General features: G+C 45.4%; 1 protein-coding gene across 1 annotated transcript in view; it reads left to right on the forward strand.

Moving 5' to 3' along the window:
- Positions 1-2,466: 2,466 nt before the first annotated feature.
- LOC117061016 (transient receptor potential cation channel subfamily V member 6-like) overlaps positions 2,467-27,248 on the forward strand; it is a 71,717-nt gene continuing 46,935 nt past the window's right edge. The window contains exon 1 of the mRNA XM_033173677.1: positions 2,467-2,715. Coding sequence (XP_033029568.1) covers positions 2,588-2,715 — 128 coding nt within the window. The 5' untranslated portion in view covers positions 2,467-2,587. The remainder of the gene's footprint in view (positions 2,716-27,248) is intronic.

Raw genomic sequence — 27,248 nt, forward strand, 5'->3', positions numbered from 1 at the left:
CACCTGTCACCATCCTCCGTCTAGCAGATTCGGAATGAAATGTCTCAGCAACAGTTGTTTCCAATTACTGGTACTTTCTTTTGACCCCAAGCAATCAGAAAAACCTGTCAAAATCTTTGCCAGAATGTTCCACAACACCATCCAAGTGACCTCAGCAAGCATTTCAATTTCAAATATTCTGATTATTTCTACTTTTAGTTATTTTTATTTATTTACTTGATGGGAGTGGGCAGCTGTCCCCATCCCCTGACTATACCTATGTCAACAACTTTGTGAGATAGGCTAAGCAGAGATGAAATGATGTACTCACAACTACCGGTACCTGGTGAGCTGTTAGACTCAGCGGAGATTCAAAAGTAGGTTTCCATATTTAATCATAATTGGTCCAGTCATCTGGTGGGTACAACCACTGTCTTCTAAGCAGGGATTTGGGGAGATACCTGGAAAAGGGAAGATTTTTTGGGGGTGTGTGGCTCAGCATGAGATATTTTGCTTTAAGCAATTTTGCTGCACTTGTTCATACTTTGTTTTAAAGGGAAAGGGGGAGGTAGTGCTAAGTGCCAGGAACAGCAAAGGAGGAGGTGAAAGTTTGGAAATGTACTCACAAATAAATCATTATGTAATCCAATTCTTGCAAATACTACAAAGCCTACTGCAAAATCTCTCAAGAACTTGACTTAACAGGAGAGGCTTGTTCTCAGTAAGTTGTGCCCTTGAAGAAGGTTGTCCTCAATTTAGGCTCTCTAATGCATTGATCTTCCTCTAATCTTTTCCTATTATTTCCATAATACTCCTGTTGGGAAGGATCAAAATTGGTCTGGTGCCAGATGTTCTCAACTGGAAAAAAACCCAGAAAACTCCTAAGACACTGAACACTATAGGGAAAACACTATATATCATTTCGTAACACGTTTTAACTTTCTGCTTTGAAAAATAACAAATCCTGTTCTACCAATTGGGAGACAAAGAGTGGCCTATGTGCACATTAGTGCTTAAAATGCAGTGATGTTGTCCCACTCCCCACCCCCAAACCCTGCCTGCCTGCCGGCTGCATTTCAAGTTGTGTTTTCATGTTGCCTACGAACTAGAGAGGAGGCAGGGATGTCTTCAACTGATGCACATAATCTGACTTTACCCTGGGCCCGCAACCTGTCCAAGGTTGGTTGTCATCTGCAGATGTGCAACAGCTGCCTGGTGGAAGATGGATTAAGTGAAAGTGCATCAAACAGCAGTGCTTCTCAAGAAAGTACAAGATGCCTATGGATTGTGGCTATTCGTCGTGTGCACTCGGCTTCAAATATCAGCGGTGGGAGTGCGCTGGAAGGGGCGAAAATGGAACTGTGTACGCAGCCCAAGCAGCTGAGTGCCCAATTCCATGTAACAACTGCAGCTTTCTCCTGGGGCTCTGGACTGCTCTTCTGCACAGGCTTCAAGGAAAGAAGTCCTGGGCTAGGTGGCTGGGCAGAATCGTGCATCTATCAAATGCACAGGAACTTTGGGGGATGAAAATGACAACTCGACAGGGAGCCAGGTCCCCTGGATTAGGACAGTGGGATAGCTCAGTTGGTAAGAGCATGACTCTTAATCTCAGGGTCGTGGGTTCAAGCCCCATGCTGGTTGAAAGATACCTGCACTGCAGGTTCCTTTCAGCCCTGCAATTATATAATTCTAAGTGCAACTATCCTCAGCCTTTCATCAAGAGACTTGCTCAAAGCAGTCCTCCACCTCACCCCAAGCTGTGGCAGATCAGGGGGATGCATGCAAAGTGTACCATGGGTCAGTGCACAGGAGCCGACTCTTAGGGACTGGGGCCCCTTGCTGTCTTGTTGGTGGTTCAAGCCCACCCAGAAGGTTGGTGGTTCAAGCCCACCCAGAGACAGCTGTGGGCAGGATACCTTCATTGCAGGGATCTAGATGACCCTGGGTGTCTCTTCCAACTCTGCAATTTTATGGTAAAGGTAAAGCAGCTTTTTTTTACAAAAAAAAAGATGAAGCTTACCAAAAAGGTGCTAGGAAGTAGCAAACAGGGGTGCCAACTTGAATGAAATATGGGGGGCGGGGCGAGGTAAGTCCCGCCCCACACTATCAATCACATGACACAGTGCGCACGCACTATTTGAATAGCAATATCCATTAAATTTGGGGGGCGCGGGCGCCCCCTCAAATATTTTATTGGGTGGCTGAAAGGGCCTCGGCCCCTAGGAGTTGGCTCCTATGCACTCCCCCAAAAACTTTTGCTGTGTTTGCTGCACCTCTTGCCTACCCCCCGCCCTCTGCTATGCTGAGTCCCGCGCGTCTCTTGAACTCCCGAGGGAGCCGGTTGTTGGGGAGGCGCCGGGCAGGGCGGATCTTCTCCTCGCCTCTTTCTTTCTCCTCCTCCTCCTCTCCCAGGTCCCTCCCGCCAGGTTGTGAGCTCCGCCAGGTCTCAGCCAGATGTTGCAAGCGCCTCTCGTCGTCCTCCTCCTGCCTGGCTCCGCCGTTGCCTCCTCTGCCTGCGGAGCAGCACGGCGCTGGCCTCCCGCAGCCGGACCCAGCTTCGGGCCCGCCACCTGGGCGGAGGCGCTGCTGAGGCCTCGGCGGCGGAGCGATGGGGATGCTGCTGCCCGGGAACCGCAGCTTCCTCCTGGGGCTCTGGGCGGCCCTTCGGCGCAGGCTGCAGGGCGAGAAGTCCTGGGACCGGCGCCTCGACGAAATCAACCTGCTGCAGCAGAAGAGGTAAGTCCCAGGGGCGAGGGCAGCGCCGGCCCCCGGAAGCCTTGACTTCCGTGGGAGAGAGGGTGCCTCTGAGCATGGGCAGAGTGACTTTATGTTACGCTTAGTGTCCAGAGGCACGCGTGGGGCTGAGGGGGGGAATTGTGCCCTGCCCAGCAGGCCATGTGAAGATTCCGCAAGAGAATTCATCTATATACTGTATTATTATTTTTCAAAAATCACACTTCCTTCTCTTCACTTTCCAATGGGACGTTCCCCTCGGGCACCTGTCTTAGAACAGGTGGAAGGGGACCGGCTATTTACCTGTCCTGAACTTTCTGGGGATGAGATGTGTTATACAGGAACCTATTTTCCCGGCGATTTGTCCTCCCCTCAGCTATTTTCCTCGGCTCAGGACAGGACTTGTAACTCGATCTCCGGAGCGAACGCAGCTTCAGCTGTTCACCTGCCTCAGATACAGACAATATTGTATTCTGTGCTTCCTGTCCACCAGTAGCACTGAGAAAAGAGGGTCTCTCCCGCTCCCCTTTTTATTGGGGTGCTCAGGAAAGAAGGGCTGCAACCCTAGGGATGGAAGGCCTGTGTCTGTGTGTTGTGTGTGTGTGTTGTGTGTGTTTGTGTTCCTCACTCTTCCTCTGCTGGTCTTATGGAAGCTGCAAATCCACATTATGAGGGAGCCGTAAGACTTTAGGATTGTCTTGCATGCCTTTTGTGTTGCTAGAAATCTTGCGATTAAATAACATGTTGGCAGGATGTGGCACCTGAGGATTTTGCCAAAGTTCCTTGGTGACGGAGCCCTGGAACCAGACTGCGATGCCAGGTGCTCTCAACTCAGGCACGCCTGAAGCTGACAGCGAAAATGCCTCTGAGCATGTGTAAGGTGCATATCCCTCATCGCTGAGTCATTGCCCACCAACAGCATTTTGCATAGCAGAGATTAGGGAGAAAAGTGCATCTAGGTGAGAGGGCATGACCCAGGTAGGGCAGAACCCTGGCAGAATCTTTTGCAAATGAAGCGCTGCTGATACTCTGCCAGTTGGAACATTCTGCTATTCAGTGTGCTTCTACAACAAATTAGGTCAGATACACTCTTAAGCTTTGGGCAGTGTGACCTGAAGCCTGATTGACAGAAATGGCACTACAGAGAACATGTCCAAACAGTAACATATCACACGCCTGGCTTGGCAATGGTTTGAAAAGTCAAAAGTATGTGCAAAAAGAGAGTGAATGGGGAAGAGAAAGAAGAAAGATTATTATTATTAATTTTAAGTATATCTGGTTTGCAGATTCTGTCAGCGTCATGCTTATTGACTGAGGAGGTCCCCCCTGGTCCTTCTACCTCTTTTGCCTGTTGTCTTGGACCTATTAAAGAGACAAATGGGGGTCATTGTCCATCATGCTATAGGGCATGCATCGGAGTGGGGAGTGCTGCTGCAGTTTTTGAATTCACGCATCCATCCATTTCTCAAGACTGTCCTCTGGGTGCCCCTAATGAGCAAGATGGTTGACCATTGCAGCTGCTTGCTTTTGTGGTGGCTGGTGATAGAGCAGGTTGTGGTTTGTGGGGTGGGATATTATACGATGCACTTTATGTGGATGAGGAAGAGAATTAGGGAGAATGGGTGTGCCATGATTAGTAAATGAATACAACAACTTCTAGCTTCAGGAAATGCAATTTTGGGTTAATGTTTTTTTAGGGCAAACCATAATGTGAAAGACCTTATTCTACATTGTGCGATACAGTATTCAATGAAGCTGAATGTTGGAAAATCCAGGACAGATAAAGTACTTCTTCATGCAGTGCATAGTTAAAATGTGGAACTCCCTCCCACAGGAAACTGTGATGGCCACCAACTTGGACTACTTAAAAAAATTATGGAGGATAAGGCTATTGACAGCTACCAGTCTTGATGTTTCCGGAAACCACAAGAGGGGAGAGTGCTCCTGTGCTCCAGTTCTGCTTGTGGGTTCCCCATAGGTATCTGGCTGGCCACTGTGAGAGCAGGATGCTGGACTTGATGAGTGTCCGCTTGCTCCAGCAGGCTCTTCTTGTGTTCTAAAGTTCTTAACTAGCTATTTCTGCATGTGTTGAATCTTGATTTTATTGCGTGAGCTAGTACAAGTTCAAACCCCAGCATCTACCTATCAGGCATAATGAGATTGGGAGAATTAGTTCGAAGTTGAATTCAAGGGTACCATTGGAACCAGTCTGCAACTTGTTGTTGTTGTTGTTCAGTCGTTCAGTCATGTCCGACACTTTGTGACCCCATGGAACAGAGCACGCCAGGCCCGCCTATCCTTCACTGCCTCTCGCAGTTTGGCCAAATTCATGTTAGTAGCTTTGAGAACACTGTCCAACCATCTCACCCTCCATCTTTCCCAACATCAGGGTCTTTTCCAGGGAGTCTTCTCTTCTCATGAGGTGGCCAAAGTACTGGAGCCTCAACTTCAGGATCTGTCCTTCTAGTGAGCATTCAGGGCTGATTTCTTTAAGAATAGGTTTGATCTTCTTGCAGACCATGGGACTCTCAAGAGTCTCCTCCAGCACCATAATTCAAAAGCATCAATTCTTCGGCGATCAGCCTTGTTTATGGTCCAGCTCTCACTTCCATACATTACTACTGGGAAAACCATAGCTTTAACTATATGGACCTTTGTCGGCAAGGTGATATATTTGCTTTTTAAGATGCTGTAGTGCACCATATTCAGGCCTCCAATGTGTAGTTTGCATCCAGATGCCAGCTTCCCAATGATGTGCGGAACTAGAAGCAAGGAGAACAAGTAACTTCAAGGTGTATCTGAAGAAGTGTGCATGCACACGAAAGCTCATACCAAGAACAAACTTAGTTGGTCTCTAAGGTGCTACTGGAAGGATTTATTTTATTTTTTATTTTGTTTTGACTATGGCAGACCAACATGGCTACCTACCTGTTCAAGGATGCGGTACTGTATAAGCTACCCGAAGGTCAGTGGCATGCTGTGAAATTTTTAGTTGGGAAACAGTTAAGGCCAAAGGCGCCAGCTTGTGAGGGCAATGTTGTGCTTGTGAGCATTGCATCTCCCTCCCCAAGCAGGGCAGAAGCTTCCTGGGCTTTGGGAAGAAGGAGCCAGGGGAACATTTAGGGGACTAGCCTAGTACCCCTAGTCCACTGACCACACGCCACTGCCTAGGGTGGTTCATATTTTGGTCCAGCAATAGTCAATGTGGCACCTGCCAGATGTTATTGGATGCCGACTCCCATCAGTTCCAGCCAGCATGGCCAATGGGGAAGGATGATGGGGGTTGTAGTCTATCAACACCTGGAAGGTACTACTTTGGCTGCCCCTACTTAAGTCATTCTCCCTGATGCTGCTGCCTGCACTGAACCTGCTAGATACTAGTCTGCCTTTGTGTGTCAGTCAGGTGCACTGCACTGACTTGTCTGACTCGAAAAACCCTTCGTCTGGAAGCGCCCTGAGAATAATATTGGTCTAAACCACTGAGCCTAGGGCTTGCCAATCAGAAGGTCGGCAGTTCGAATCCCCGTGACGGGGTAAGCTCCCATTGCTCGGTCCCTGCTCCTGCCCACCTAGCAGTTCGAAAGCATGTCAAAGTGCAAGTAGATAAATAGGCACCACTCCGGCGGGAAGGTAAACGGCCTTTCTGTGCGCTGCTCTGGTTTGCCAGAAGCGTTTTAGTCATGGTGGCCACATGACCCGGAAGCTGTCTGCAGACAAACGTCGGCTCCCTTGGCCTATAGAGCGAGATGAGCACGCAACCCTAGAGTCGTCCGCGACTGGACCTAACGGTTAGGGGTACCTTTACCTTTACCTTTATACTGAGTATATACGTTACTGAACTGCTAGACTTTTTTTGAACACACTGTCTCTAGAAGGGGAAAAAACCAAAACATTGCAGAACATTTTTCCTTTTTTGTGAAGGAAGGGGTCAACGAAGCACACTGATTTGAGAACAAGGAAGCAGAGTAAGGTCAAAGGCTTCAGCCCAAGGACGTAGATTGTTGTCACCACTGCTGATTTTGTTCAAATAGATATTCCCACTCTCCCCTATGGAGCCAGAGCTCAGGATTGCATATAGATGTTCATGCAATTAGATGGAGTACTGCCAGCCTGCTGAATTTGTGGCACCCACCCACATTGAACAGTCTACTGGCTGCATTTTGCAGCCTGCTTGGGTGCTTGACCACACTCCTCTCACCTTCTCCATAATTTATTTGCAATAGGCCGGTAGCAAAAGCAAAAGGATTATTGTGTCCCTCCCTGCCCCATGGTCTGCTATGCATGGCTGTTATGGCTTGGTGGCTTTCAGATGTTGGAGGTTCATATTGCAGGAAAGTGCTTTGCACGGAGTCTGATCACTTGGCCCATCTAGCTCAGTCTATTATGACTGGTAGTGTCTCTCCAGGATTTCAGACCAGGGTGTCTCCAATTCCTATCTGGAGATGCCAGAGCTACAACCCTTATGTATTGAAAAAACCCCGTATCCATACCTGCTTTGCTCTAAATAACAGAAACCATCGCCACCAGTCACAAGCGCACACACTTGATATATTGTGGCAGACCCAGGTTTAAACAAGTAGATCTGTCAGTTTTATGCCTACTTTGGTGCTAATTGATCTCCTTAGTAGCCTATACAATTTCTAAGTGTTCTTAATGTTAAGCTGGCTCCTACTGCTTCAGGACAGATCCTGAAGTTGAGGCTCCAGTATTTTGGCCACCTCATGAGAAGAGAAGACTCCCTAGAAAAGACCCTGATGTTGGGAAAGATGGAGGGCACAAGGAGAAGGGGACAACAGAGGATGAGATGGTTGGACAGTGTTCTCGAAGCTACTAACATGAGTTTGGCCAAACTGCGAGAGGCAGTGAAGGATAGGCGTGCCTGGCGTGCTCTGGTCCATGGGGTCACGAAGAGTCGGACATGACTGAACGACTGAACACCAACAACAACAAATGCTTGTGTAATGTTGTGACGTGCAGTTCTTATTATCAGGATAAAGTGATTGGTGGATGCTTCCATGTCTAAGGACACCATAGAATTTGAGTTATGTTAATGTTGCTAGTTGGAGGAGAGGTATGTTCATGTCATTATTATTTTTTCATGTTTGTGCTGAAAAAAATTGCTTTGATATATCACGATATATTAGGTAGCCTGTGCTCTACTTAAACACTAGCCCCCAAGCCCTCTATAATGCCATTCTATGTCTCTCCTAAATGCATGTTGGGAGATTCTGACAATCCACAGAGCTTTTTAAGGTGGGCAATGTTCTTGGCTGATGCATACAGCACTTTGGGGCTTGCACCAGAAGGGTAACCTGCCACCCTCATGACAGTTGCCTTTTCCATTAATCTGCACCTTGCTGTGGATACCAGCACTCAAATGCTTGATGCCTTTGTTTCTGTAAGCGGTAGGGAAAGGTGGGTGTGCAAAGAAAATGGGGCTGAGTAGTGGGGTGGAGAGAGAGATTTGGAAGCTGGTTCAATAGACTTTGGCTACCTCACTGTGTTACACGATGCTGCAGTTTCTACAAGTGATGAGGTAAGGAACATATGTAATCGGAAATATGGAGTAGGAGAGAGAGAGAGAGAGAAAGCGTTCTTGTTTCTCATTTTCTGCAAATGAGAGGACGTAAGAAAAGCAGGAGAAAGCTTGCTGGGTCTGATTACCCCTTCCCTTGCCTATTGTTATACCACCCAGGAACTGCAATCTCTTAAGTTTCCAAGTGTGCAGCCAAAATACCTAATGAAGTGCTCCCCTTAACTACATCCAGACACACAATACCTTTCGTTAAATAATCATAGGAACATCCTTCAATAATTTATCGTGGATCTACAGTAGGTCGTGTTAAAAGTCATTTTGATTATGGCTTTCGAGATTTCTCAGGAGTCTGGGCCAGCTTGGCTGGACAAGTGGTCCAATGCTATTGCTTTGGGGGAGGTGGTATTGGTGTGGTTGGGAAGACAGAGTGAAGCAGCAGGGAACCTGAGAAATCAATGCACTATCTGGGAGCTGTGTTCCAACAGCCCCTGTGGCATTTCCAAGTAATTGTAGGGAATGTCCTTTGATTGCATTGGACATTGGCTTAAGAGGACCCTGAGAGCAATATAAAAACACCAGCATTTTATATTATATAGCATAGGAGCCAACTCCTAGGGGCTGAGGGGTCTTCACCTCCCCAATAAAATATTTGAGGAGGACGCCCCCCCAAAAGTTGATAGGCATTGCTATTCAAATGGTGTGCATGTGCTGCATCATGTGATCGATTAATCAGGGTGGGGCTTACCTGGACCCCCCCCAATATTTTATTCATGTTGACATCCCTGCTATATAGAATCAAAATTTGCTGGGGCAGGATGCTTTCTCTGAATGCTGGAGTCCAATTTCTAGTTGTGTACACAATGCTAAGATACATGGGCCAGTGGTCTGACTCTGGTGGAAACTACACACATATATTAAAAAAACGCTGTGAAAATGCTTTAAAAAACATGCTTTGAAAAATACATTGAATTTGTCGTAGCTCACTGTCGCTGTCTAGTGTCACATTTGTATATTGCACTTTGCAACACACTTAAAACGTTTTATTTGCAGCTATATAGCTGAGTCCTCTGTGTAAGGCAGTGTGCTCTTGCAAAGACAGGTACTGAAAATGCTCTTCTTCATACTCACTTGGAGGCCTGCCTCTCACTTGGAGGCCTGCTCTGTGCATTACATAGTGGCAAAAAATCTATTGGAGGTGTTCAGTGCATACTGCAAAGAGGAAAGCCTATCTATAAATTAACACAAAGATTATTCTTTTTTGGCAATCACAGTCCTAGATATAAAAAGTGCTTAGATCCACAAGCTAGAGAACAAGACTTGTTCATTTAGATGCATCATGGTGCTGATAACAGCAAGGTTGCAGGTTGGATCCTCATATGGGACAGCTGCATATTCCTGCATTGCAGGGGTTGGACTAGACCAGGCATCCCTAACCTGCGGCCCTCCAGATGTTTTGGCCTACAACTCTCATGATCCCTAGCTAACAGGACCAGTGGTCAGGGATGATGGGAATTGTAGTCCAAAACATCTGGAGGGCCAAAGGTTGGGGATGTCTGGACTAGACGATCCTCAGGACCACTTCCAATTCTACAATTCGATGATTCCTTTGACCTGAGTGTTCTCTTTGGTGAAACCATCTCTTGGAAGTGTCAAATGGAAGCAGTGGAAGTCAAAGCACAGAAAACCACACAATTTTAAAGGCAGTCTCAAGACACCTGGAGATGCAAGCCTTCCATCTGCCACCTGGAGCAGGCCAGGCACACCTGGAAACTTAAGGTCAGACCTGGCACACCTGAGAAAGTATTGAGCTCTTTGATCTGCCTCATCCATCGTCCTTAACCAAACCTTTTTTCAGGTGTGTTGGAAACATCCTTGCTATGTGTATTTCACCCTTCTGAGAAGCTTAGGGTAGTTTGCACGGGGTTTTCCCACTCTTATCCTCCAAACTTTGTGATGAGGCTGAGAGACAGCAGTGCTGCCCTCAAGGCTGCCCTTTGACCTTCATAACTGACTGGGAATTTGAATTCAGGTCTCCATGGAATTTGAACTCAGGTCTTCCTGGTCCAAGTCCATCCGCCGTGTAGACTGGCCTACATTACTGGAAGCATGTCAACACAGTGAGTAACCTATCCTTCAGCTGGCTTTTGAAACGATTTGGATGCAGATACAAGTTCCTGTAGTAGGGAAGAGCTTGTTGTTTTTTTAGGGATAATGGGGCAGCGCATATAGACAAATAGATAGGTGTGTTTACATTGTTAGGGCGTTGTCCTTTGTTATTGGTCATCGCTGCCTGCCGTATAATTGAGACATTGGATTGGGGAGCTAATTTTTGTGATCTTGTTTGGCAGCTCCAGTAACAGTAACTGCACTAATAATACTCCTACTCCAGGATATTGAAGAGTTTCATTGACACCCTGGGAGGTTTGTAAGTACAGTATCTGTCATTATCTCCTTATGACAGATGAAGGGAAGGAGAAATGGCAAGGCCTGGAACACAATTCTTACATGTGTGTGTTTGGTTTTAACTACAGCGTTCCTTGCTGCTTTTTCAGGTAGAAATTAAAGAATTGAGCAATGTAATGAAAACCTTTTCTCTGGAGAAGTGTAGCTCCGTGAGGGGCATAGCTGTCAACTTTTCCCTTTTCTTGTGAGGAATCCTATTTGGAATAAGGGAATTTCCCTTTAAAAAGGGGGAAAGTTGACAGCTACGGTGAGGGCTTTCCTAATAGCTCTCAGCACCTGTAACAAATTACAATTCCTGGAATTCTTTGGGGAATGATACAGCTGTAAATTTTTACCTCAGAAATCTGACACAATCCAGTGGAAAGTTCCAGAGCTGGCCTAAGGCAATTTGCTGCCTGAGGCAAAAGACAAGATAGCACCCCATTCTATATGCAGAAGTTGACTGGATCTTAACAGGAACACTAGTAATGGGGCAGCATCCTCCAATAAGCCTGAGGCCAGTAGGTTAATTGAGGGGGGTGTATGATAGGATCAGGAGGAATGGCTGGGGTGGGGCTGCTGCTCTTGGGCACCTGCCACCTGAGGCGCTTGCCTCACTCCGTCTAATGTTAGGGCAACCCTCAGGAAATCCTCTTATGCAATTCACGTGTATTTCATTTGGATTTGTACTAAAAGGCTTCCCAGTACGGATTGAAAAGTTCCCACTGGAGATCCAAATTTTGTATTTCCGATGTAGTGGACATCTTTCCATATTTCCTCAAAATGATTGTGGAGAACTCCCCCCCCCCCCCAAATTATTTGTAAGCTATGATTGAGGGGAAACGGCATAGACTTTTGAAAAAAAAAAGCAACAAATAAAATAAAATGGGCTTCTGTGTGTGTCATTAGCTTACTTTTTCCCTGCACAATTGAGAAGGCTCCTTTTTCTCCTTCGATTCCATGAACAAACCGGCTGGGGGGAAAAACACTGCAGCAGTGGAATAGGTGGTGCTATTTTGCCTCCTAAACATCTGAGACATTTATAGATGTATTGCTCAACTTTCCAGCTGTAATTTATCATTAGTTACTGCTGGGCATCCTAAGATTCTTTTGTATTGCATTTCTTTAATACATAGTTTGCACATTCCTGATGTAAAGCAAAAGAAAAGAAAAGAAAAGCTAAATGCCATTGCGAGGATGAATGCAGTTTATCTTAGAATGTTAAGACCGGAATGTACCTGAGAAGCCCTTTTAAACTAGATTAATCTCATGCCCTCCCTTCATGTGCATTTGCTCAGAAGTAAGAATTGCTGTGTTCATAGGCTTATTCCAGTGCAAAGGCTCACAGGACAGTAGCCTAACATCAATCTTATCTTGGCAGTGCACCGAGGTCTGCCAACAATAAGCCAGTATGAACTAAAACATACTTAATTGCAATGTAAATAAATGCAGGTATTTTTATTGTCCAAGGGGGAGAGTAGCCATAGCTCCTCCATCGTAACATGACTTACTATAAACTGAGGTCCATTTGTGGCAGGCGTGGGCTAGCCTTTTGCAGTCACTACCTCAGCCTAACCTGCTACTTCACAGGGCTTTTGCAAGAGGATGAGCCAAACATGCCCCTTGAGGTTCCTGGAGCACAGAGAGGATGGAAATGTGAGAAATAGCTAATAATGAAGAGCTGGATTAAGTTCGCATTGCACTTCCTTTACTCCATTTTCGAACCCTCCAAGTGTCCCTGTTTTCCAGGGAGAGTCCCATATTTACAGAAGCCATCCCGGTTTCTGATTTGATCCCGGAATGTCCTGCTTTTCCTTAGGACATCTCTATTTTCATTGGAGAAGATGAGTTGTGGCTTGAGACAGGGCCTTTTTAGTTGTGGTGTTCCTAGAGAGGTTTGTGTGGTTTCTGACTAGCACTGGGATGAATTCTCCCTTCACACACACACACACACATTTCTAGGCACCCACCTCGAAAGTGAGGAGCATTTTGGCCACTTTAGCTTGAGCTTGTTGGGTGGGAGAAATTCATTAATTTGGGGTGGCCAAAGAACAAGGTGGCAGAGGGTTTTCTTCATAAACAAAACAGTTTTGCTGCCACTGGTTCTACTAGCCCTCTTGGCCCCATGATAGATTTCTTCCTTGATCAGTGCAAAGTTTCACCAAACAGAGTCAGTGCCTCTGATAAGCTTTGCTCCTCCTCTGCTTACTGTTTTTATCAGCACGATCTGTTCTATTTCATCTGTCGGACCTGAAGCTTTTGATACAGTTTTTCTAACCGAGGCCTGGCTCAGTGCTAATGTCCTGTGCGGAAACTTGAAAAGCAGCAAGGCCAGTCACCTTGTTTAACTGAATTTCATGTGGAACTGGATATTGTGGATTTTTTTAGACTGAAGAGCTGGCTGCGGAATGCAGTAAAGTCCACTCCATTTCTCAGCAGTGTTTATAGAGTGTTGACACAACAGTCATACAACTCTGAATCGTTCAGACATGGTCTGGTGCTTTTATCTTCTCCTGTCATCTTTTTTACGTCCGATAAAAATCTAGGGTTTAATTATAGAGCTCAGACAGCCCAAAGCCTGTGTATTTTTGGGACCAAATGTCGCGCTTGGTGAAAGTGCTCGACTCCAATGACCTAATACTGTCTGACTGTTGACTGCAACACTGAATGAAGAGGGAGCGTATTCATACCCCCACATGCAACTCTGTTCTGCACAGCTGTGTGCATGTGTGAAGAGTTGGGAATGGCACAATTCAGTCACTATCATGTGCTACAATTGGTGCACAATCGCCCTGCTGCTGACCCTATTCCTCCTGCATGCAGAGCTGTGTTTGCACAGAGCAGAGGCTGAACTGTGCCCAGACCCATTTTTCATGTCCTTATTAACTAGGATTGGTAATGTTTTTTTGTTTGGGAGTTTGAAAATGTTTCCTGCAAAAAACAAACAAACAAACAAACAAACAAACAAACCCACCAGTAAGCCAAGAACAAAACTCCAAGCATGCTGATTTACCCCTCTTGTTTTTTAGGCTTCATTTCTGTCACCATGCTACGTTGGGGGCATTAATCGAATCATAGAATTGTAGAGTTGGCAGGGACCCCAAGGGTCATCGAGTCCAGCCCCCTGCAATGCAGGAATCTCAGCTGAAGCATCCATGACTGATGACCATCCATCTGTGGGAAGCTAAAACGGCAGCTAGACCCAGCTGCACAGTTCTGGTCAAAACACCACAAAAAACCCCTCTAAAGAATTAGGTGGAGCAGGGCAGGTGAAATCAAAATAGCAGCTAGCTCCAACAGGGACACAGGTGGTGCTGTGGTCTAAACCAGGTGTTGGCAAGGTTATCCGGCCATGGGCCGGACATGCACAGCGTGATGCTGGAAATCACGTCTGCGCATGTCCCCGGCACCGAAAATCACTTATGTGCATGCCCAGACGCCTGCACAGAAGCGATTTTCGGCATTTGCGCATGCGCAGATGCCATTTCCGGCGCCACTCGGTGAGTCGCCTTGCCAGTTTAGTGCAGCGCGCGGGGGACTTGCCAAGCGGGCGGCTCGGTGACCGGGCGGCTTGTGGGCTGGTTAAATGGCCTTTGTGGGCCTCATCCGGCCCATGGGCCGGAGGTTGCCGATGCCTGGTCTAAACCACAGAGCCTAGGGCTTGCCGATTGGAAGGTCAGCGGATCGAATCCCCGTGATACGGTGAGCTCCCATTGTTCGGTCCCTGCTCCTGCCAACCTAGCAGTTCGATAGCACAAAGTGCAAGTAGATAGGTACCGCTCCAGCGGGAAGGTAAACGGTGATTCTGTGTGCTGCTCTGGTTCGCCAGAAGCGGCTTAGTCATGCTGGCCACATGACCCGGAAGCTGTCTGCGTACAAATGCTGGCTCCCGACTTCCGGCGGCGACGCCATTGCGGGAGGTCGTGGGCTGCCTCGGCTGCGAGGCGACCCAGTCCGTCCCGGGGGTTGGAGCCCCGCTACCGCAAAGCGGGGCTCCGGTGGGGTGCGGGAAGAGCGTCCCGCACCCTGGGCTCCCCGGCTGTGCCCATTGTGGCTCCGAACCCTTCCCTCGCTCCCCCTGTAAAGGGGGAGTGGGGGTGAAGGGACGACGGAGCCGGGCTATAGGGGACATGCCCCAACTGGGATGCAAATGCGGCAACAAATCCCGTGATGAGCGTCTAAGTTCTACCTGTCTTTAATGGTGTTAAAGAACCCGGTGGTTGTGAGTATTTGACTGATTTTTACATCTTGGGAACGATCCGGGGGGAAGAGGAAAGGAAGCCTGCCTCCCTCCCTTCGGGAAAGAAAGAAAATAACCAGTTTAAGTGACTGCTGCTACAGTAATGGATACAAAGTGTTTGAAATTTGAAAACTGAGACTGCTGAGATTTCCCTTTGGGGATTAAGTGGGCAGAAAATATCTCCGTTTAAAGTTTTGGTCTTTACGCTCTGGCTTCAGAAAAATGGCGATGGAAAATTTGGACTGATGTGGGAAACAATTGAAACAAAGGGAGGAAGAGACAGGAACTGAAATTTGACACTCACCCCCTCCCCCAACATGCTGGACTTTGTGTTTGAACTTGTTTTGAACTCTGGATTAACGGATGAAGAAATGCTTACTGTCTTGAGGCTGGAACTGCTTAATCGGAAATTGAAAGTCTTGAGTGGGATAATAAATAAAAAAAATCTACTTTCCACAGAGGAGGCTTTTCAAAAGTTTTACACAATGGAAGGAAACCTTTGCAAAGAGTTAGAAGGGATGCTTGAAGGATGGTTTGAAATGTCTGGGCGACTCCGGGAAAAAGAACCGTTCTTTGGGGGTGGCAGTCCCGGAACGGTAAAATTTACAATATCCAGACCCCGAGGTGGGAGCTCGGGGGCAAGGGACAAGGAATTAAGATATTTACAAGAAGAAGAAGTATGGTACAAAGAAGCGGAGGAGCCCAGAAAAGAGATGATGTGTATCCTGAAGCTCGATGCAAAGTTTGTTGTGAATGCTGCCTGGATCTGTGGACATCTGGGAAAAGAAGATAACTGGAAGATTGGTCCCGGCGAAAGACAGAGAAAGACAATGGACAGAGGGGGTGTGGGGTGAAGTATTAAATGTAAAAGTTAAATGGTCTGTTATGGTACCTGAAATCGGAGGGTGAAGGTTGTTAATTGTAAGTTTATCTTGAATAAGTAAGGAGATATTGAGATTTTATGTCAATAGCAGCATGATAAAGGACAGAAGAAATAAGTTTAGATTTTATAAGAATATTTTGTTAAGATTTATGATAGAATATGAGGATTAAGATAATTGTGTTATCTTTAATTGAAGTTAAATTCTTTTTTCAGAGATAAGATGTTAAGAAAGTAGATTATGGATTTAAAACCGAAGGTGAAAAGGCAGGGGAAGTCAACCGTCAAGATTCGGAAATAGAAATTTTTCTTTATGTATATAAACAAGAAGAAGAATCCTGGCAATATATGTATTTGTATTTGTTTTATATTTGTAGGTGTGGGTTTGGGTGTGTGTTGTGTTATGAAAATGCCAATAAATTCTTCATTAAAAAAAACAAAAAAAAACAAATGCTGGCTCCCTCGGCCTATAGAGCGAGATGAGCGCCACAACCCCACAGTCGTCCGCGACTGGACCTAACAGTCAGGGGTACCTTTACCTTTACCTTTACCAACAGTACCAGCCAGTGTGGTGTAGTGGTTAAGAGTGGTAGACTCATAATCTGGGGAACCGGGTTCGCGTCTCCACTCCCCCACATGCAGCTGCTGGGTGACCTTGGGCTAGTCACACTTCTCTGAAGTCTCTCAGCCCCACTCACCTCACAGAGTGTTTGTTGTGGGGGAGGAAGGGAAAGGAGAATGTTAGCCGCTTTGAGACTCCTTCGGGTAGTGAAAAGCGGGATATCAAATCCAAACTCTTCTTCTTCTACCATGCCACAAAGAACACCCCCCCCCATATCTTACGACAGGTGCCATCAGTGGGCCCTTCTAGGCTCTGGGGTCCCAGCAATTGCCCAATGATGCCATGCAGTTTACAAAAATACAGCAGAGAATGCACATGTCACCAGCTGACCCTTAATGGAAAAATGTTATCTTGGTTATCTGCATAAGCTTGGCAGTAAGGAAAATGCCCCCCTCCCCACTGCCAGCTGCAGAGGAAAAATATGTAGACACAATTAGGGCTGCCATACGTCCGGAATCTCCTGGACATATCTGGGATTCGTCATTTGGAAATAGCACCCAGGCAGAATTTCTGAAGATCGGTTAAAATGTCCCTGGAAATGTATGGCAACCCATGTTGGAAGTGTAGATTTTTAGGCAAATCCCCCCCCCCAAAAAAAAAGGGAAGGAAAAAAAAGCTCAAACTATTTTGGGGAGATTTTCCAACAACTTTTGTGTCCGGATTTTCACTTTTTGAAACATGGCAACCTTGGCACAGTACATGTGAGCCACAGTTAATATTCTGTCTCTTCAGTGATTGAACTTCTAAAGGCTGAGAGGGAAAGGGAAGACGTGAGACCTTTCAGGTCCCGGGCTCCACTGCCTAGGGCTGAAGTACAGGAGATCAGGCAATTCCAGTATTCCAGGATAATACTTCTCTTGCGGATGAAGAACAAACTTTCCTAGCACCCAGACAGTGTCATTTTTATTTTATTTTATTGTTGCTGGGAACGTGTCCTTCCACCCCCATGATTGCATTTCAATGCAGTAATGGGTGCTTTCTAAAATGGGATTACAAGAGCATCATTATGGGCAGGTGTTGGCTTGCATGTGTCCGTGGGCATTGCTAATGACAAGTGACTATCCAATTTTGTCATCTTTTAGTGTGTGTATGTATACACACTAATATATTAATGCTTTAGGCATCCAAGTCCTTCTACTCTATAACTTGTGTCAGAAATACTTTTAAAGTGGCATTAATGGTGTTATTTTGATTATTTGGGATGTGAAAGGAGAAATATAGTACAAACTTCAGAGGAATTCCTTGGCTAGCTAAGGAAAATGACCTGGCCAATCTAGGGCCATTAAGAAACAATACAGGGCCAGTGAGAGCCATTGGCAATGCAAGAAAACTGTCCTCTCTTGCTCTGAGGCGTGAACAGAGACTGGGGGTTTGGAAGCCTGCCAGGTAACTGTGTGTTTGAGGTAACAGAAAAAGGGAGCGGGTTTTTTTTATTAGCAAGGAGGAGAAAGAAAGACTAGGCTCCATCTTGGGCAGGGTGGCTGAAGGCTAGCTGGGAGAGATGCCTTGGACTCCAGTGCTGTACTGCTGTGGGGGAACAAGCCCCACTTGAGATGACCGTGCTGTAAGATCTGGACTCCCTCCAAGCAGACTGAAGGTGTCAATAGGAGAATAAACAATATTTCTTAAAACTACGATGGTCTCCACTGTGTCTCGATTATCCAAAGGAACACAGACCTTGGGTGAGTGCCTGGAATCCCCTGAGATCTTGCTATTGCTTGACAGAGTGTGGGGGTGGCACCTGACTTTTGTAACAATACTAGCATAGCTACCCGTGTTCATGTCATAAAGCCCTGCTATTTTATCCTCTTGTCTAGTCCTTAGGAGTCTGCCTGTTCCCACTTCCACATCTCTAGAGTTCATATCTGCCATGATATTGCCTTTTCCGTTTTTAATCCTCTTACACCTTCAGACCACAGAGTAGTACCTGAAAATGTGAAACGCTTTCCCCTAGCCAGTTTCATATAACCTTCTGATTAAAGTGTTTATATCATAGGAACTATTAAAGTGGAAATAAGGGGGTGTGTTCAATGTAGTTCTGTGTAGATTAGTGCAAAGTTTTCTCCCTGTGCAACAAGGGAGATCTCCTCCAGGATGCCCCTAAACCTGTTCTGGGCATTCCCTCCACCCTCCAGGAGTATATGATGCTTTCTAGGTCAAAAAAAGGCAGAGGGATTTTGACAAGCTAACAACACTATGAAGTGCAGCAGGAGGACCTAATGCAGAGTCCACAGAAAAGCTAGCTTCTTCCTCTTTCTTGCAGTGTGCTTTAGAGCAGAGCTGAGTCAAAAACATTTGCCCTTCCCTTTTATCCAGAGAAGGAGGTGCAGCAGAGTACAACAGTTAAGCAGTGTGTGTATTTGCTGCTAGAAAGTGTTACTGTTAGCGGGGTCCGGGAGGGATGACTGGGAGTCCACTGGGGAACCGATGGGCCAATACATCTCTTCCAGTGGTGGACTCTGCAGGGTTGTGGCACCCGATCTATGTTGGGGTGACTCCCCGATGCAGGTTGACCTAGCAGGCAGGCTGCCTGATGCCCAGTGCCTTAGCCAAACCTACACTTTCCGGTAATCGGTAAAGTTGTGGCCTAATTCAACCCAATACCCGTCTCCTGTGTGTTCATTCTTGTGGCCCTCCCTGCACCTGCCGCGGCCATTAGGCGCCTGTGCCAGCAATAACTTACGCCCAGGAAAGGGAACTTATGGCACAAGTGGTAACTTGTGCCTTCTCTGCCCTAGTGCATTGTATCAATAGCTGTTCCCTAGAAGACTTTACAAGGCTCTTAGCCGGCTGTGAGGCAGTAATAGCACCTTACAGAAATAACTTGCTAATTAAAGAACAGAAGAGAGAGGAAGCTGAGACCTAGGTGGGGCCAAGCTTTTTTGGCAAAGCATTAATAACTCTTAACATCAACATCACTCAGCATATAGAGGTGAACATACGCAGGTGGCTGTTTTCGGTGCTCTTTCCTCCTGTTACACAAGGCACTAATCCCTTTGCTTCTGGCTTTCTGCTGCTGATACAAAGGTGAGGGCTGTGAGCGGCTGACACAGGAAGAACGCTGGGGCAGAAAAACCCAGATCATTCTTGACTTACTGTTCTCTATATTATCCTCTGGCCTTGCTGAAATAGAAATCTCCCCTTCTGATTTTATATTATTATTAGTACAGTGAAAACTCTCTTGCTCTTTTCTGTTGCTTTTTTGACATGACTCAGTGCTGCTGCTATTATACTATATTTGGTTTCTGATGCTGATTGATTCACTTGCTGATTTTTTGAAAGGCTGGATTGTGGTTTTATGTGTTAGATTTTTTTCATAATCTTTTTTATTCAGTTTTACAAACATACAATATATTTACAATTCATTGCTTGTTGAACATTCTGTATTTTGGCCTCTCTGGGCCCGGACTTCCCTCAAGCCTTCCATATGGTTTCTACAATATTCTTTCTTTGTTTTTATATTTATTCCATATATTATTGCTTTGATATTCCTAACTAACATAATCATTGCTTGTTTCATCATACAATAATATTTATTTTTTACTACAAAGCTTCCTGTAATCCTACTAACGTATTCAACTGTGTATATTTCTTCAAATAATTTACAATTTTTTTCCAATCTTCAATAAATTTCTGATCTCGCTGTTCTCTAACTCTCCCTGTCATGTGTTAGATTTGTTCGCTGCCTTCTGAATTGCCGTGTTTAAGAGGCAGAACATGAATACTTTAAAAAAAATAATGATTTTTTTTTTTTGCAGGGTGGGAAATCCCCTTCCCAATCAGGGGCAGAAGGCAATAAGATAAAAAGTAAAGTGGTAGCTTGGTTTAAGAATAGTTTAGTTTATGAACAACTTGGATTAAGAATGCTGCAAACCCGGAAGTAGGTTTTTTGGTTTGTGAACTTTGCCTTGGAAGCAGAACATGTTCCGCTTCCTGTTGAGCGTGTTCCATTTGTAAATTGAGTCCCCCTGCTCCTTTGGGAAAGCACACCTTGGTTTAAGAACACTTTGGTTTAAGAACAGACTTCCGGAACAGATTACCTGTAAGTTAGTAAACCAAGGTACCACTGTACTATTAAGTAGAATCAGTTTGCATGCAAGTGATATGATGTAGGGAAACCCAGCCAGATGGGCGGGGTATAAATAAATTATTATTAGTATTAGTATTAGTATTATTCATTTATATAATGCTGAATGCTGCCCCCCCAAGCTTCTAATTGGTTAGCTAGTAAAGAAAGAAAGAAAAACTCCCAACTACACAAGCATTTTAACTTTAAATATATGTTGCTGTTTTTTTTATAAAGAAAAGTGTTCTTGGGGGTAGCTCAGTTGGTTAGAGCATGGTGCTGATAACACCCAAGGTCACAGGTTCGATCTCCATATGGAACAGCTGCATATTCCTGCAGGGGGTTGGACTAAGATGATCCTCAGGGTCCCTTCCAACTCTACAATTCTATAATTTAATGATTCTATGATTCCCTATTTCTGAAGAGATTTGGGCTCTTCCGCCTGACCTTGAAGCCTTCATCCTATGCCCTAACTACTTCACCCACAATGCAAGTGAACATAATGGACTCCCTACAATGCGATGAGGTTTGGGTGGTAGTGACGATGCAGTGTGTGGTAATAGATTGACTTGGGTGCCCTAACATGATGGTGGAGTGGAAAAAGCTGCAACTGGCTGGATTACTCTGGTGCTGGGGGTGGGGCAATGTTAGTAACTCATTCATATATATATATATATATATATATATATATATATATATATATGGGGCCAAACTGCAGGAGGCAGTGGAGGATAGGGGTGCCTGGCATGCTCTGGTCCATGGGGTCACAAAGAGTCGAACACAACTGAATGACTCAACAACAACAACAACAACAAAACAATGACATATATATATATATATATATATATATATATATATATATATATATATATATAAGCTAGGTGCCAAATGACGCCGTAAACCAAGGTTACAGTCGCTAAAACGAAATGCCTGGTTGCCATTTTGGGGCTGGACAGCTCGAAAGTCCAATTTTTCAAAACAACTTATTGGTTCCTGAAATTCAGTCTGATTGTGCAGATAAAATACCGTGGACAGACTTCTACAGGATGTGTGAAAACAGTCAAGATCCAAGGATCCCCAGGCATGCACCTCCAGATGGTAGAGACGTCAGACGCCATCCTGGCACCCAGGCATCTTCACTTGCCAGGTGCCAAATGTGCCTGGCACCTGGTGAATTTCAAACACTGGATGGGAGCAGGCAGAAGGGCTTAAGGACAACGGGTTAGAGGCCTGAGAAGGCAGCTGATGGAGAAAGAAAGAAAAAGAAAATGAGGAGGAGTGATAAGGGCTGAAATAGGGAATGGTTCCGTGGAATAGAAAGAAGAAGAGATCAAGAGCCTCATGCTCTGCCAACTGAGCTGTCTCCAAAATCTGCCTGAAATTGTTCTGTAATCCCCTCTTAATTATTGGGGAGATTCCACCACCAGGTAAATAACCTATTCCAAGAGTCCATCAATGGCTGTGAGTGGGAGTAATTGAAGTCAATGGTAGCTGCTAGCCAATTTGGAGTCATGCTTTCTGCAATTCTGACTGCCTAGTACTCTGCCACCACCGCTACCTCTTTGACACTTGCTGAGAAGCTCCTAAATTCTACCCCCCCCCAAATTGCCCTGAACTGTTGGCTAATGATTCCTGCCAGTGAATTGCCTCACTGCCACTGCTTTTGTAGTCATACCGGTACTTGCCCCCAGGACAGTTTTACAGGGCCACTTTCACTAAGACGAGAGAGTAACCGAGACTTGTACTGTTTCAGTAATCTCTCTCTGTTCACAAATTTATGGGTAGAGTGGGTAGGGAGAACAGGCTCATATAATAGGACCATACCTCACCCTGCAAGCTGAGGAATATTCTTGCTGCTTCCCAAGCTGCCTTCCTGCTCACCAGCTCCAAAACTGTTTCCTCTGTGTCCAAAGTCAAAACTGCTCTCCACTCTCCGATCAGACCCCAAATATTTCCCCACTCAGCCTAAGTGCTCTCCTGTTAATCAGCATTAAATTTTTAGTGGCCAAGTCAGGCCAAAGTTTAAGGAAGGCTTTGAATATTCATAGGGTAAATATTGCAACCCCACAAAAAAGGGCTTGACTACTCTGTCCTCACTAAATATGGACTGCATAGAAAAAGCCCTTTGAAATGTCCTACAGCTCCAGGGATGTTGGGGTTTGTGAAACCACACACACACACACACACACTTCTCATTACAGTGCCATCTTGCATGCCCCTTTTCTGTAAACAGCTCTTACACATGGCTTCCTTTTGATGGAAACACTTGTACCTCCTGGGTGAAGCTGAACTTGGCAGGGCTGATGTAGCACTATTCGGTTTCCCCTGAGTGTGGCTTGCCTGAGACGTGATTGAAATGTTACATGTGAACTACATCCTGTATTTCACAGAGGTGCAGTCAGAAGGTCAGTGTCAGGTTGACTCTCACAATGGAGAGGGAATTGCGAAATGCTTGTTGCAATGTCCCGAAAGGAAGAAGCCAAAAAGCTTGAAACCTGATTGTTGCAAGAGGTATTAGATTGCCAGGTGGATAGATTAACACTGTTGGGATTAGCTTTTGTCTGTAAGATAAGGAACCAGACAGTGTTTGGTATCTCATTGGCACAGATACACTGCTGTACTCATGCATTTATACCTCAGCCAGTAGGACATCCTGAAACAGAGATAAAACGAATTAGCCCCTCGAAAGGTTCTCTGCAAATATTCATACTAGATTATCTCTGAATATTTTGAATAGTTGTGAAGTATTATTTGCATTTGACATCCACTGATACTAGATATATTGTTATATTATTTCAGTAATTAGCATTTGATATCCATTGACATTTAGTATTTAGAAGATGGCATACAATGTTATTTTAGTGTTTGGCAACTGGTGGTTTATGGATTTTCATATTTGATGCCTGTCTAGATTAAAATATGAAGAGATGTCAGCTAATCTAAAGCACTCAAAATTTGGGATTTTGAAAGATTCAACACTCACAATGTGACTTTGAATTTTTTTTTTTAATGTGGAAATCAGCTTTAATTGGAAGCCTAAATCTAACCAGGTGAGGTGAGTTTGAATGCAAATAAGTGGGATTTAAACAACATGAGAGCTAAAAGATATCAAATTAGGCAAAACGGGAGAGTTAGAGATATGAGGAAGAAGTGAAACTCTAATTACTTATTTCAGGGAAGGGAGAATAAAGAGAAGCAGTTTCCTGGTTCACTGTGACAGATGGGGGGTGAGGTCACAGCGGAGTCTGGGGATTCTTGGTAGAAAGTCAATGGCAGGTTCTTTACAAACAGGTGGGAAGAATTTGCATGTTTCCTCTACCTTCTGAGATGATTCCACATAAGCTCGGGGTGGCGTGGGGTGGCCAAAGATAGGCTTGCCTTCATAGGGAGCCCCAGAGCTAAAGTGTGAACCCCACCCTGGGTTCTTTAAAGGTAAAGGTAAAGGGACCCCTGACCATTAGGTCCAGTCGTGCCTGACTCTGGGGTTGCGGCACTCATCTCGCGTTACTGGCCGAGGGAGCTGGCGTACAGCTTCCGAGTCATGTGGCCAGCATGACTAAGCTGCTTCTGGCGAACCAGAGCAGCGCACGGAAACGCCGTTTACCTTCTTGCCGGATTGGTACCTATTTATCTACTTGCACTTTTGATGTGCTTTCGAACTGCTAGGTTGGCAGGAGCTGGGACCAAGCAACGGGAGCTCACCCTGTCACGGGGATTTGAACCGCCGACCTTCTGATCAGCAAGCCCTAGGCTCTGTGGTTTAACCCACAGCGCCACCTGAGTCCCTAGCTGGGTTCCTTAGAACCATCCTAATGAAGTTCCCAAACTCAGAAAGAATGGACTTGACCTTCAGGTCTTGACTAATCTGAATAAAGTAATAAACAAGGCAGGGAGATGGAAAGAGGAGGCAAGGATCAGAGCTCTAGCTAAGGCTGAAGAAGTCTAGCTCCCACACACACCCATGGCGTCAGAGCAAGCTTGGAGAAAAACATGAAGCATTAAACTCAAGAGACTGGACAGTTTGTGAGATGCCCAGTTATAGGAAAGATGTTTCCTGACTGGCATTGGCTCCAACATGAAAGGTGATTTCTTTTAATTTCACTTCAGGGTGGAAAGGGAAGTTGAGTGCTAATTAACTCAACTACTGAATCATTAACAGACACCCTTCCATGTAGCGGCAGGATCATCATGAGCTGTCAGTTAAGGAAATTGCACTGAGAACTATTCAGAAATGGCACCTTATTCCTCTACACCCGGCGCATATTAATTCAATTCATGCCCCAGAGTGTTGGAGGGGGTGCAAAGTTAGGAAATCTTCTAGCACAGGGATGTCCAACTGGTCAGTCGCGATCTACCCATCAGTCACAGGGTGTCTGTGGTCGATCATGGTCGATCGCGGGATCCTGATCGATCGCCCCAAAAAACAACAAACAAACAAACAACTTTGGTGAAGCCTCCCCCCCAAAAGCTCAACAACTCTGGTCAATCCAATGGGTAGATCACTGCCAGTTTATTTATAGTGGGAGTAGATCGCTGCCTCTTGGAAGTTGGACGTGCCTGTTTTAGCACATGTGGGAATGCAACAAAGCCTTTTTGTATTTTGGGATTCCATTTCTACAGATACATGCGAAATTACCGGTACTGACCAACGCTTACAAAAGACAAGTGAGCTAGCCCTGTTTAATTTATTTCAAGATAAAAACTTTTGTTTCAGGGAACCTGCAGCCCCACTTGATGTCATTGGACTCCATCTCCCATCAGCCCCATATGGCATGCGCAGTTGCCAGTGATGATGGGAGTTGTAGTCTAACAATATAGGGTGGGCCACAGATTCCCAGACCCTGCCTTATTAGGTATGTACATATGCTTAAAATGTTTTTATATATAAAAAAACAAAACAAAACAAAACAAAAACCTGCATCATGAAATATTGGATTCTGCATCCTGAATAAACCAACTCAAAGCTTACAGCCCTACATTTTCAAAACGTTTAATGAACTCTTTTATTATATAATTATTTCAGTGTAGAAGATGGAAATTGGGGTGGCAGTCTTTGGCACTTTTACTTTTGAATGACACTCGCTGGAGCTTCCTTCTGTGTAAACAAACATAGGAGCAGGCTGTGGGTAAAACCATATCTAGGTAAACTTAATGTGAGAAAGCCATTCAGGAGGTGACTCTGAGGTAGCTTGGTGGTTTGTTGTTTTTTACTTACTTTCCACATGTGCTTCTTAAAATCTTCAAGGCCTTACCATGGATGTCTGGAGTGCCCTTGACTAAAGTCAAAAGCCCTTGTTTCATTGTAGACTTTTTGTTCCAGGATTTTATCAAGAGAGGGACAATTTGTTCCCATAAAGCATTCCATACATCTTAGACATCTATTTCTTACAACTAAGCTTTTTAGACCTCTGAGAGCTGCTGCTGTTGTTGTTGCTGTTATTCAAATTTTGTATACCGCCCTTCACCACAGGGCAGTTCACAATATTAAAAATACAAAATACATTATAAAACAAAAGGGAACCAGTAATACCTCCCACAAACACATTTAAAAGAACACGGAATGTTAATCACCTAAAGGCTGGCTATGTTTAGATGCAAGTATCTCAGGGACACTGCCAGGTTTGAGAGGACCCTGGGAAAAGCGGACTCTGCGGGGAGGGGCATGCTGGCCATTGTCTTTCTCCATTCCCCCCCCCCGCCCATAGCTCCAGTAATTGTGTAAAGGGAAAGGGAAAGGGAACCTTGACCATTAGGTCCAGACGCGGCCGACTCTGGGGTTGTGTCACTCATCTCGCTTTATTGGCCGAGGGAGCCGGCGTACAGCTTCCGGGTCATGTGGCCAGCATGACTAAGCTGCTTCTGGCAAACCAGAGCAGCACATGGAAACGCTGAAGACAATGGTACATAAACCCTAATACTAGCTACAATATTCCCCTCTTCCTATGAAATCTCTTGGCAAGACCTGGCAGTGCTACTCATCGCATGAACCAGCTCCAGCTAAGACAAAAGCCTTATGCAGGTGATATGATTGAGACTGCAAATGTTGAACGTGCATTCAAATTCCCATCCATGCCAGGGATGGATGCCAGTGTGGGTAAGGTTCTGTGCACATTATCAGTACCTTTGATTTTTGCATTTTGAGCTACATGCACTTAGATCTAGGTACAGACAGGACCTTAAACTCACAGAGACTGGGGGGGGGTGGATTCACATAAATCTTCTGTGCTCTAAGGGGAGGACATGTGATAGTTCTATATATATGTATGGCTATGATTTGGTGGCTAACATGCCTATGGATTTTGTGGAAGAGCTGACCAGCTGGGAGAGAGGGAGTTGCACTCATGGAAAAAGAGAGCTCTGTAACCAGAAAGCCACCACAAACTCCTGTCCGTAGGATTGGTCGGTTTATGACATATGGTACTGTTAACGTGAGGCTTCCAATGTGGAGGTTTCAAACATTTGGAACTGAAACTAGCATCTGGAAGAAGCCGTTGAATTTGGAATGCGTTTCACCAGTTTACAAAGTGTGACATAAACTTCCTGGAGCTCTTTAAAAACTGAGAACTTCACAGTATACATTGGCACCTTCTAGATTGGCAGTAATGTGCTGTACTGAGCAGGTGTGATGTTGTCATTGTTTACTGTTCATAAATCAACTTATATACATAATGGCATTCCTCTGCCCCATGGTGAGTTCTGCTGGGGTGCCAGTTGCCAACGTCCCTGGATGGGTTTGGCTCATTGTGAAGT

The sequence above is a fragment of the Lacerta agilis genome, chromosome 16 (assembly GCF_009819535.1).
Source record: "Lacerta agilis isolate rLacAgi1 chromosome 16, rLacAgi1.pri, whole genome shotgun sequence".
Classification (NCBI taxonomy): Eukaryota; Metazoa; Chordata; class Lepidosauria; order Squamata; family Lacertidae; genus Lacerta; species Lacerta agilis.